This window comes from Camelina sativa, chromosome 5, assembly GCF_000633955.1.
Source record: "Camelina sativa cultivar DH55 chromosome 5, Cs, whole genome shotgun sequence".
Classification (NCBI taxonomy): Eukaryota; Viridiplantae; Streptophyta; class Magnoliopsida; order Brassicales; family Brassicaceae; genus Camelina; species Camelina sativa.
This window is the reverse complement of record NC_025689.1, coordinates 13,405,770-13,418,353: the sequence shown is the minus strand read 5'-3', so window position 1 is coordinate 13,418,353 and position 12,584 is coordinate 13,405,770. Positions and strand designations below refer to the sequence as shown.

Below are 12,584 nucleotides of genomic sequence, written 5' to 3'. Positions count from 1 at the left end.
TTTTTTTTTTTTTTTTTTTTTTTGCATACTCGTACAATTTTCAATATATATCTTAAATTACACAAGTAAAAAAATTATAATGGTACAAATTAGGTTTTTGCATATAATAAGGAAATAGAAAATAAAAGAATACGAAAACATGAAGATACAAAACTTGCAATATACATGTGATAATCAAAATAATGAGAATGGAACACAAGTTTCTGCTTTCTGGTATTCATCTCCAATAGTTTAATTTTTTTACTATAATAATTTTATGTGATATAACTTTTTTTTCGCACTAACAAAGTTTACTAAACTACATTAACATTACATATATATATATATAGTTGTTTCTTCATATAGTTGTTTGAGTTACTTACTAGTAATAATATAATGGACATGAATCAGTCATTCCAATTGTAACATAGCTAAAGTTGACATGTCAAGATTTCGCCAATCCAAAACTGAGACTTCTTCTAAAACGAGCAAAAATAAATTATCATCTTGAGCAGCAAAATAGATTTCGCCATGTCATGCTAGCATCCAAATAAAATGAACCACTTTTTTTTTTTTTGCCTAATAACACATTGGCTTTTGAACCTCTATTCCAGTTGCTGCTCTCAAGAATATTCAAGCCGCCTATCGATTGAACATAATTAGTTGGGAAGGAGATCCTTGCCTCCCAGAACAATGGAAATGGAAATATGTAGAATGCAACTATACTACTCCCCCAAGAATCATTTCCTTGTAAGATCACTCTCTCTACCATACCTTTGCTGCTTTGCAGCTTGAAGTATTTTAAAATATTACTATTTTTACACGCTCATATATTCAGAGACTTATCATCAAAAGCATTGAGTGGGGTCATAGTTCCTAGCTTCCAAAATTTGACTCAACTACAGAGACTGTGAGTATCTCGATCCTTTATGTTGATTTGATTAGAGGCGATTAGAATTATAATTTTGTTATGTTTATTTGATCCTTTATGGCTTTATCAATCTGTACTATCCATGTAACCAAACATCAAACTAGAGTTAATTACAATATTTTGCAATGATTTTTTTATTTCAATGGAAACATAATCTTCTAAACATTTATTTTTCAGCTTAATATTTCTTAACAAAAATCAATAAATAAAAACGTAAATAGTATTTTAAAACATAAATATACTTAGTAAAATAGTACTTTCATTAATCTATTAAACAAATTTCAGGTCAGATCAATTTTGGTTCGGATTAAGATATGTCTGATATACGGCATAGTTTATTTTGGATCCGTCAACATGAACTAGATTTTAACCTACGGTACACCGCGGAACAATTTAAAAATAAAAAAGAAAATTTTATTTTTTATTTGTTTTTTATATTTAGTTTATTTTGTTTAGTTAAATAATAATTTTGTTTGGATTTTCAATTATTAGAACAATAATAAGGGAAATAAATACATAAATATGTAATTTATAAGCTATTATCAGATTAAATCACAATTTTACCTAGGGGTGTCAATCGGGCTGGCCCGGTCCGGCCCGGCCCGAAACCCGTAAATCGCGCATATGTTTGAGCCCGGCCCGGCTCGGCCCAAAATATTTCCGAGCCTATATTTCAAAGCCCGAGCCCGGCCCTAACAAGGCTATAGGGCTTTTCGGGCTTTTTCGGGCTTATCTTACCGATAAAAAATTCAAACTTATAAGCCTTAAACAACAGTGTTTGAAGGTGCACTATAAAAAAATCAATCAAAAAATTAATAACTCATCTATATTCATTACAACCAACTTAATTTAAAATAAAAAGTTTAAGACTAAACAAAATTTCGATACTTTAACCAAATAAACTAATATATAATTCATATAAAATATCATAGATAAATTTTTAAAAGTATTAAGTATGGTTATTAAGTAAATATAAAAACTAGGATTAGAGTTTAAAACTTTAATTACAATAAATTATTAATCAAATATTGCAATCAAACAAAAATGTTAACAAAAAAGTACAAATATATTTGTTAAAGGGCTTTTCGGGCTGGCCCGAGCCCGGTCGGGCTAAACCCGAAAAACCCTATAGTCCAAACGGGCTGAGCCCAAAAGGCCCGATTTTTTCTGGACATATATATTTAAGCCCGAACCCGCTATTTTTCAGGGCCAGGTCGGGCCAGCCCGCGGGCTTTGGCCCTAATTGACATGCCTAATTTTACCAATGATTTAATTGTTTTACAAAATTTTAGTTAAATTACCCTGATTTAATATGTCTAATATTCTTATATTAGTGGTATTGACCATATATTAAATGAAGATTTAACCCGTGTTTCAAAACCGAATTAAATATATTTTATATTTATATTAATGTTAATTCAAACCATCGTGTTTATAACATGTCCCGCCATATAACAACAAACCGTCATATTAGTGGTTTAACCCGTGTTTCAAAACCGTCATATTAGTGGTTTTGGTTGTGGGTTTTGTGTTTCGTTTGTGAAGTTGATATTTATACATGGAAAATGCTTGATGAGCAAGGAATTTATGATCTGTAGCAATAAAAGAAAGATTTTAGTGTTTTCCTATTTGAGTTGATAACATTATCGCAGAATAATATTCAGTTTCTTAACGTGTTATATACTATATTAAATATATTTCTTGATGCTTAAGTTAAATATACCCGATTATTGAGTTTTTAAAGTTGGGTTCTCGTTTTTATGAACTTTATTGACATTATAAAAATTATTGCGATTGTAATCATTTGTTACTCAAATTCGGCTGTGTCATTTAAATTTAAGAGATCATACAGTCTCTAAAGATCTATTAAAATAGGTTTGGAGATTTTTATGGGATCAAAAATTTAATGCATAGAATTTTTTTTGGAAAATTGAAATGTATAGATGTTGTCAAGCTATTTATGGCAATAAACATATCAAATTAGGTCGATTTAAATAGTTCCATTAATTGAGTTTTTACGAAATGTTATTTTACGAAAATCGTGAGGGGTTAATGTTGTAAATAAAACAAATTGAATAAGAAAAATTTAAAGGGCATAAACCAAAATATATTTCAAAAATGAAAATATAGATATATATATATTTTTTTCATTTTTTGTCATTTTTTCTCATTTGTTACTAAAAACTAAAATTTCAAAAACCAGATACAGATTTCTACTATACTTTTAAGACATAATTGAAATAACTTCTAATATGTTTTCAAACGGTAGGGATTTATCAAATAACAGTCTGTCTGGAAGTGTGCCCGAATACCTAGCCACCATGAAGTCGTTGTTGATCATGTAAGTTTTTTCAGGAAGCAGAAGAAACATTATAAACTGTCTTATAACTTTGTAGCATATAATTGAGCTGATTTCTTAATTGAACTTCAATTTTCTGTAGAAACCTAAGTTGGAACAAACTCAAAGGCCGGGTTCCTCAAGTCCTTCTTGACAGGAAAAAAAATGGGCTACAGTTGATGTACGATTTTCACCTTTTTCCCCATAGCTCGCTCTCTCAAAATTTTAAGTGACACATGTGGTCTGTAGGATGGACGAAAACCCAAAGCTTTGCGTGGATGATTTCTGCAAAATTAAAAACAAGAGTATTCTTATACCAGTTGGTGCGTCGATTGTTGGATTGGTACTTATTGTGGCTCTGTTGGTTCTCTTTTTTGTTTTCAAAAGAAAAGGAACGCAGAAAGGTACTTTATGGATCTTTATCATGAGCGCATACATAAAGCCTCTAAAATCTCACGGCGTTTGGTTGTATTGTTGTCTCTGTAGCTCGAAATAATCAACCATTTAAGTCATCAATTTTAACGAAGAAAAGGAGGTTTACATATCCAGAGGTTGAAGCCATAACAAATAACTTTCAAAGAGTTATTGGGGAAGGAGGGTTTGGAATCGTCTATCATGGTTCCTTGAGTGATACTGAAAAAGTAGCTGTAAAACTGCTCTCTCAGTCACCAACTCAAGGCCACAAGCAATTTAAGGAAGAGGTAGACTAGGGGCAAATTGTCTTCTTTCTCAACAAAACATGAGTTATTTTGAGGACAATATGGGCCTTGCTTATGTGTTCACATGGTTCATTGTTGAATATCAGGTGGAGCTGCTTCTGAGGGTTCACCATGTAAATTTGGTAAGTCTTGTTGGATATTGTTTCGAAGAAGACCACTTAGCTCTAGTCTATGAGTACACAACCAACGGAGATTTAAAACAACATTTGTCAGGTAATTTTGAATATGTCCATTTCTGTTAAACTATCATCCCTTGTCATATTTTGATGTTACTTATGTTAATATATAAGGATAATATAATTCTGCTCTAAGAAGAAACTAAAAAAAAAAAAAATTGAAGGATGATATAATTAAGTGATGGTGTGTATAGGAGAACGTGGTGGCGCCACTCTGAGCTGGGAAAATAGACTTAACATCGCAACAGACATTGCACAAGGTTCGTTCCTCATCATCTATATATGCTTTATGTCTTCTTCTTTCCTTTTTTCTTTAATGAAAAAAAAATTAATAACTGACTTAGTATAGTTATTCACTGTCCCTTCCGAGCGCTTGAATGAACTTTTAACTATCATCTAACCATAAATTAATTTTTGTTGACAGGACTAGAGTACTTACATACAGGATGCAGACCACCAATGATTCATAGAGATGTCAAGACTACAAACATACTTATCGACGAGAACTTCCAAGCTAAACTTGTTGATTTTGGGCTTGCTAGATCATTTCCAACCGGGAATGAAACACATATGACAACAATCGTTGCTGGCACCCCGGGATATCTTGACCCCGAGTAAGTTTTACACGCAACAAAAATGTAACTAAAAATTATCTTCCATCCCCTTTTGAGAACATTTCTATCTTTTTCTTTCAGATATAACCAAACAAATTGGTTGACTGAGAAGAGTGACGTTTACAGCTTTGGGATCGTGTTATTGGAAATAATCACAACCCAGTCTGTGATAGATCAAAACCGTGAAAAACCTCACATTGCAGAATGGGTTGGTTTTATGCTTACCAATAGAGGCATTGAAAATATTGTGGATCCAAGTCTCGCAGGGGATTATGACTCCAGCTCTATTTGGAAATTTATTGAACTCGCAGTAGCATGCGTGAATCCTTCTTCTTTGGGGAGACCAACCATGTCTCACGTTGTTAATGAATTAAAAGAATGTCTCGTATCTGAGAATTCAAGGAAAGGAGGTACAACAGAGATGGAATCAAAAAGTTCTTTTGAACCGAGCATGCAGTTTGCAGGAGGGGTAACCCCTGTTCCACGCTAACAACTTCCGCGGAGTCCCTTTGTATCAAAGTTTGTAATTGCACATTATAAAAAAACACAAAAAGTATTCTCTTGGAGTTGGTGCAATAGATTTTATATCTTTCCATCATCGTTTATCTCAGTTCTTTTCTTTTAAAATATTGTGTGATGGAAATTTTTTACTACATTTTCCTCTTGCATGCATGATTGAAGTGATTATAAAATACTATTCTATATCTTGCATGTTTATATTATAGACAACTAGAAGTCATTCCGTGTTACGCATGGATTTAGCTTACATTGTTTTTGAATTTTAGTAATTTGGATATTATAATTCTTTTATTTGTTTACTCAGCAATTGTTATTTTAATGATTTTTAAAATATACTGATCATTTCAATATTTTTTGGGTTCTTTTGTTTAGTGGTACTTAAATTTTCCTTTTATATGTAGTATTAGAGTATTTCAACATGTAGAGAAATTTTTGATTACATAGTAGTGTGTTTATGGTTTTTTCTCCCTTTAGACTTTCAAGACATATTAAGCATTCTCCATCTTTTTATTTTCTTTCTTGCGTTTGCACAAATTATATTACCACTGACATCTACAAAAACATGAAAATTTTGGAAAATAACTTACATGAATACAATCTAAATATGAAATTTAGGTAAACAACAATGAACTTAATAAATATATTTTACCAGCTAATTTTTGGTGAGGTAAAAAATGCAATCACATCCCTCAATATAATTTATTCTTTATACATTCTAATACAAATTAAAATTTCTTTTACGAAATTTTAATAATGAAAATGAATCCAAGTAAATAAAGTTATAAAAAATTACTCTAAGTTTTGGTGTAGTATAAAAATGCAATAGTTTTGTTCCATCGCCGAAATGATTGTTTAGATCTGTCTTTTTAGCTTTGTCATAATGCAATTGAATAAAACAAATATTTATTTTCTCGTAGCTACTTAGAAGAAAAACCGCAGAAGATTATAATATCAAATGTCATAATAAAAAAGTGTCTTAGGAAGTAAAATATTATATGTGAAAGTGAAAAATGTTATGAGAATATTTGTTGATCTTTTATTTTTAAGATGGTTAATCTAAAGCTATTTGATACTAAGATTCCTAAGAAATGATACCAATATACAATTAGCATATATTACTCACAAGTCACAACTATAGAAGTCAAATTAATTGATATAGAAAAATGCAACTCATATCATGCTATGATATAAAAAGACATCACAATCTTAACAACATGATTTTTTGAGCATATGATAGTAACATCATAAACTAAATTTACAATGGAGAGACTCATATGCATCGTCTTATAAGAAGAAGTTTTAGTCTACTTTATACACTGTTAATTATAATATAGCAATTTTAAAATGCTACTAATAATCTTAATATAGCGATAATAATGCACTATTATAGAGAGACAAATAATAGCAAAGGAAAAAATGATATTGTATGTGCACCCTCTAAGATGGCTCCGACAAAGACAACATTTACAAAATCGCTATCGAAACGAAATGATAGCGTTTTTTTGTGTGCTAAAAATACGCATATTTCTTGTAGTGATGTTGAATATATTAAATCATGATAGTTCATTTTTTCATGATGTAGTAGTATTAATATAACCAACAAACACGATAACCCTAGAGTAAATATAAAATATGGTTCAAGGCCCGGACCGAGGCCCAATCCATATGGTAAGCAAATGGAGCCAAGCATTATGGCATCAAATTTTTTGGAGCATACTTTAGACCAAAAGTTTTTTTTTCTTTTGTGTAGAAAAAAATAAAATTATAAGTTCAGTTATTATTAGCTTTTTTTTATAAGTTCAAGTTTTCTATAAGAAAAACATATTTTTCATGTAGATATATCCAATTTGTGTAAATGTTTAAATGAATATGAAAACATTGAAAAGACAAAAAAATGTGAGCAAGCAAAACGAACATATTTCGGTTTATGGACTTAGAAACTATCTTATGAAAATAATTTTTTATATTACTATTCTTATTATTTTATTTACGATAATGAAAATGGTTTCTTAAAAACAAAGTGGCATAGGTCATCCAAAATTGCCGGACTGGTCCATGGAGATTAGGAAATACATACATAAACACTCTAATGAATAAGTAAATTTGTCAAACATTCTCACATTATATTTTTCTGATGCATTTTTAATGCAAACAATAAACATGATAACCTGCAAAAAAATATTTAAAATTATTCAAGAATACCTATTGAAATATGGAAAATATATAAAAATAATATAATTCTTCATAGGAACCTAATGACTGAAATTAAATAATCATGACTGAAAAAATCTCTTAAAATGAGAGCAATTAGGGACTCAAATTTAATTTTATGGAAAACTGATTGAATTCTAATATTATGGAAAACAAATTGGTAATATCTAATGGGAATAAATAAGTAAGCAATTATCAAATTACTTACATAAAACATCCCACCATTAGATTATATAGGATTAAACTCCATAAACTAAACCCAATAATGGATACTCAGAAATTAAAATTTGACTCAAAATTTATGAATTTATAAGAGAATTTTGAGAACACGTAAACATCTACAATCTAACATAATTTAGATTCCTTTCTTGCTTATGAATCATTTATAAGATGGAAACCCATAAATAAATTTTTACATAATTTAGAATCTGTTCTTGCTGTGAATTATACATAAGATTGAAACATATTTTTATAATGTCAAAATAACCTATAATCAGATTGTTTCTAGGATGAAACCACAAACTAATAAATGGTGGGTTTAGATTGGAAGGGTCTAATTGAAGAAGGGAAGAAGGAAATGTTAAGAGTTTTTTTTTTTGTTTTATGGGCTTTTAGTAAATTAGGTCCAAAGTATAAATGAATTTAGTTAATTAGGTCCAAACAACAAAAATGTACATGTATTAGATAGATAATAGGCCAAGTGTCATCTTCTTAGCAAAAGTTGAGAAAAACCTTCTCATATTATAATATATAAAAATAATATAATTCTTAATAGGAACCTAATGACTGAAATTAAATAATCATGACTGAAAAAATCTCTTAAAATGAGAGCAATTAGGGACTCAAATTTAATTTTATGGAAAACTGATTGAATTCTAATATTATGGAAAACAAATTGGTAATATCTAATGGGAATAAATAAGTAAGCAATTATCAAATTACTTACATAAAACATCCCACCATTAGATTATATAGGATTAAACTCCATAAACTAAACCCAATAATGGATACTCAGAAATTAAAATTTGACTCAAAATTTATGAATTTATAAGAGAATTTTGAGAACACGTAAACATCTACAATCTAACATAATTTAGATTCCTTTCTTGCTTATGAATCATTTATAAGATGGAAACCCATAAATAAATTTTTACATAATTTAGAATCTGTTCTTGCTGTGAATTATACATAAGATTGAAACATATTTTTATAATGTCAAAATAACCTATAATCAGATTGTTTCTAGGATGAAACCACAAACTAATAAATGGTGGGTTTAGATTGGAAGGGTCTAATTGAAGAAGGGAAGAAGGAAATGTTAAGAGTTTTTTTTTTTGTTTTATGGGCTTTTAGTAAATTAGGTCCAAAGTATAAATGAATTTAGTTAATTAGGTCCAAACAACAAAAATGTACATGTATTAGATAGATAATAGGCCAAGTGTCATCTTCTTAGCAAAGAAAAACCTTCTCATATTATATAAGATATACTATTCTAAGTATTGTATAATATTTATTGTTCTTAACTACTTTGTCTGATTAAGGCCGATAGGCGATGGTCAAAAACTTGAAGATATTACACGCACCGTAATAGAGCAGAAAGACAAAGCAAAAAAAAACAACATAATGTAAAGACACAAATAAAAGATAAGGGATATACAGATAAAAAGATAAAAAATCTTTCCATGATATATTCAATATCTTAATCCAAGGCTTTTTTAAAAAAAGTTTAGATCTAAAGACTAAATTACTGAAAAGAAAATTTAGGTTTATTATGCATAAAAAGTTGTATTAATACAAAGTAAGTCAAGCATATATATGATTGCTCCTCCCCAATAAGTAAAATTTCCGCCAATATCTGACAGTATCATTTTTAATGAGTTGGTTGGTTGTGTCATGTATGCATTAAAGCTCGAATTCTTCATATACGGTAATCTGAACTGGGATAGCGGTTGCGACAATTATTCTGTGTTATAATTAGTTACTAGGATATATCTCGTGCTTAAAGCACAGATCAACATTTAAAAAAAAATTATAATATAATAATTAAAATTATTGTTTTATTTTAAAAAAAATTATTTTGTTTGAGATAATATTTATTTTTAATTGTTATGTAAGTCTATTAGTCTATATGAATACTAATTATTTTAGAATATTATATTTTTTTTTTTGAGGTATTATTACAGTATTATATTGTTTATTTGTTGTATTTGCATCATATTTTGTGAAATATAAAATAGTAATTTTAATATTATAATTATGAGTAAATAAAAATTATTAATTTCTATAAATTTAGTTTTACCAATGTAGAAATTAAAAAACACATTTTCATACATTTAGTAATATATCTTCGTTTTAAAAAATTCAAATCACAACATATGCAGAAAAAATATGCATTTTATTAATTATAAGTATTATATGAAAGTTCTAAACAATTTGTAAATAAAATAAAATAAAGATGATAGGAGAATCATAATTTGAAATCATAACAAAATTTTTGAATTTAGTTATTAAAAATAATTGTATTGTATACTTGTATATAAAATCTTAGTTTTTAAAATTCTGATTGGTTTATATATTTAAAAAAAAATAATTAGTAATTTTGTCCATAATTTATTAGAGAGAGAAAATATTTTTTTTAGATTTTTTAAAATTTGATATGTGAGTGTTTTTTTATTTTTAATTTAATTATATTTATTTAAATTAGTTAATTTAGCTTAATTATTTTTTTCTAATGGCAACTGAATGTAATGTTTTACACATTTTAAGGTTAGTTTCATATTTGTACTTCTCAATTAATATAGTAGGATATATTTGACAAAATTTAAGCGGATTTTTTTTTTAACTGTTTTTTCTCTCTCGCCATAGGCGATTTTCCCCATACCACCGCTTCATAGCAAAACTCTCTTTTTCAGTGCATTTGGCCGGCGTCGGCTTCTCCGGCGTCGGCCACCGTTGCTTGCTTTAATCAGTTGTTTGTACTTCATCTAAGTACTGTACAGTTTTAGATTTTGAGTAATTAAAATGGCAAATCAAGATTATCAAATCCACGCAAGTTGCCTCTTCGCGTCGATGGTGTTTCAGGGACTGAGTCCGTCATCTAGTAAACAGACTCCGGCCGCGTCATTGGATCCATCCTTGATTTGGTTCATCTGTCAGTTCATTGGAATTTCACTAATCACTATAACAGATTTATCTCATATCAATTGTTGTTCCTTCCATATAATGTCGATTCAAAGGAATCGTGATGTCTTTCTTTATAGAAAGTTTGATTCCGGAGTGTTCGCTCGCTACCGGTGGAGTTTCCGGGTATTAACCGGTGAATGTCCTCTTACCCAATGGTATGGAGGTTCTACATGGGTTTTTGATCCTGAAATCAATGGAGGAATCAGTCAACTTGATGGAATCAAAATTCGAGATCTTACAATAACGATGTCAGATGATGGTGATCAACGTGATGCTTTCTTATTACCCTGGTTGAAACATTTCATAAGTTGTGGAATATATAGTTCTACATCCAAGGTGGAAACTTTCTTTGAGAATGGTGATGGTGATCACTTTTCATGGACGGAAGTCTTTCTTCTACCGATACGGATTCTTTATTTTATTAAATTCATTTGTCTTTGGTATAAACCTAAACCCAAACGAGATGTGAGCGTGATGGGAAGGCAAAGGACGGCGGGTGTTTGTGATAGTGCTGTCATCTCTTTCCCTCGGTTGGAAAATTCTACTTCTGCGAAAAGGGCGTTCATGATCATTAATTGGCAACGTTGCGTAAGGCGATTTCAGCATATCGTATTGAGTTTCAAAACACAAGAGTCATTTGAAGCAATAATTCTGTTTTTTTATTTTAACAAAAGTAATGCGAAAAGCATTTTGGAGTTTCGTCTATACGATGATAGCCAATTACGAGTATGTGAAGGAGGGATATAACAGATTTTTCTGTTAGCCTATAAGGCTTCCGATTGGCAAGCATGGTCAATTCCACTCTTTTACCGAAATTAAGTTAATTTCCTTTATTTGTGTCAATGGTTGTATAAGAATGATTCATGTATTTTGTAAAACTCTTAATGATATAATATATTTGATTTGCCGAAAAAAATAAAATAAAAAAAAGTAGGATATATTTGGCTTCTTAATATTTTGTTTGAATTAATTTTGCAACAGATGCACTCTATGTAAAACAGTCTTCTGCTTCATTTGATTGGAATAAGAGGAAACTGAATTGAGAATTTATGAACAAGATGCAAGAACAATTGTCAACCAAAATGCATGAACTATTGGTTGTATTTCATTGCTTAAAAAATATATAATATAGTACTATTTTGTTAAAAATACTAGATAATCTTCAAAATACCACATTTCTAAGTTTTTTTTCCAAAAAAAATCATGATAAGTATAATTTTCAAAAATACCACCAATACTTTTGGTTTCCAAAAATACCACAAACACAAAAATTGATTTTCAAAAAATTAAAATTTAAAATTGGATTAACTATTTTAGACCTAGGGTATAGTTTCTAGAGACTAGGTTTTAAATTATACTTTTTAAAGTTGAAAATCAAGTTTAAGTTTTGTGATATTTTTGGAAAAAAAACTTATAATGGTATTTTTGAAAAAAAAAGTATCACTTTAGTGATATTTGTGGGAATTGTCCACAAAATTAATAAATGATATGTATTAGGTAATTTTTTATACCATTGATTTTTTTTGTGTTTGCATTTTTGTTTACACACAATTCTAGACGTGCTCTGATATGTCTATATTTGGTCTCTGCTAAGCATGTTTTTGTCACGCATCTAGTTAGGATAACTAATTGTTTTGCATGAATTTCTACTCTCTTTTGTACACTTTTCATATTTAGGTAGTTCTTGCATTATCTTCGCATACATCGTGCATTTTGGAGTATTTCAGGTATTTAGGAGACTTTGGAGCCAGGCTGTCTCGAGTCGCGCCATCACTCCGTCATCACACATCCGCTCGGGTCGCGCCATCACTCCGTCATCACACATCCGCTTGGGTCACGCCATCATTCCGTCATCACACATCCGCTTGGGTCGCGCCATCACTCCGTCATCACACATCCGCTAGGGTCGCGCCG

At 29.8% G+C, this 12,584-nt stretch overlaps 1 protein-coding gene and 1 pseudogene across 1 annotated transcript in view; both read left to right on the top strand.

Moving 5' to 3' along the window:
• The window catches only part of LOC104789229 (probable LRR receptor-like serine/threonine-protein kinase At2g28960), a 7,535-nt gene extending 2,231 nt beyond the window's left edge, over window positions 1–5,304 (top strand). Inside the window, exons 4-13 of the mRNA XM_010514959.2 lie at window positions 594–729; window positions 818–889; window positions 3,180–3,251; window positions 3,352–3,429; window positions 3,498–3,652; window positions 3,735–3,949; window positions 4,054–4,180; window positions 4,338–4,403; window positions 4,568–4,757; window positions 4,839–5,304. Coding sequence (XP_010513261.2) covers window positions 594–729; window positions 818–889; window positions 3,180–3,251; window positions 3,352–3,429; window positions 3,498–3,652; window positions 3,735–3,949; window positions 4,054–4,180; window positions 4,338–4,403; window positions 4,568–4,757; window positions 4,839–5,247 — 1,520 coding nt within the window. The 3' untranslated portion in view covers window positions 5,248–5,304. The remainder of the gene's footprint in view (window positions 1–593; window positions 730–817; window positions 890–3,179; window positions 3,252–3,351; window positions 3,430–3,497; window positions 3,653–3,734; window positions 3,950–4,053; window positions 4,181–4,337; window positions 4,404–4,567; window positions 4,758–4,838) is intronic.
• LOC104786797 lies at window positions 10,509–11,563 on the top strand (annotated as a pseudogene).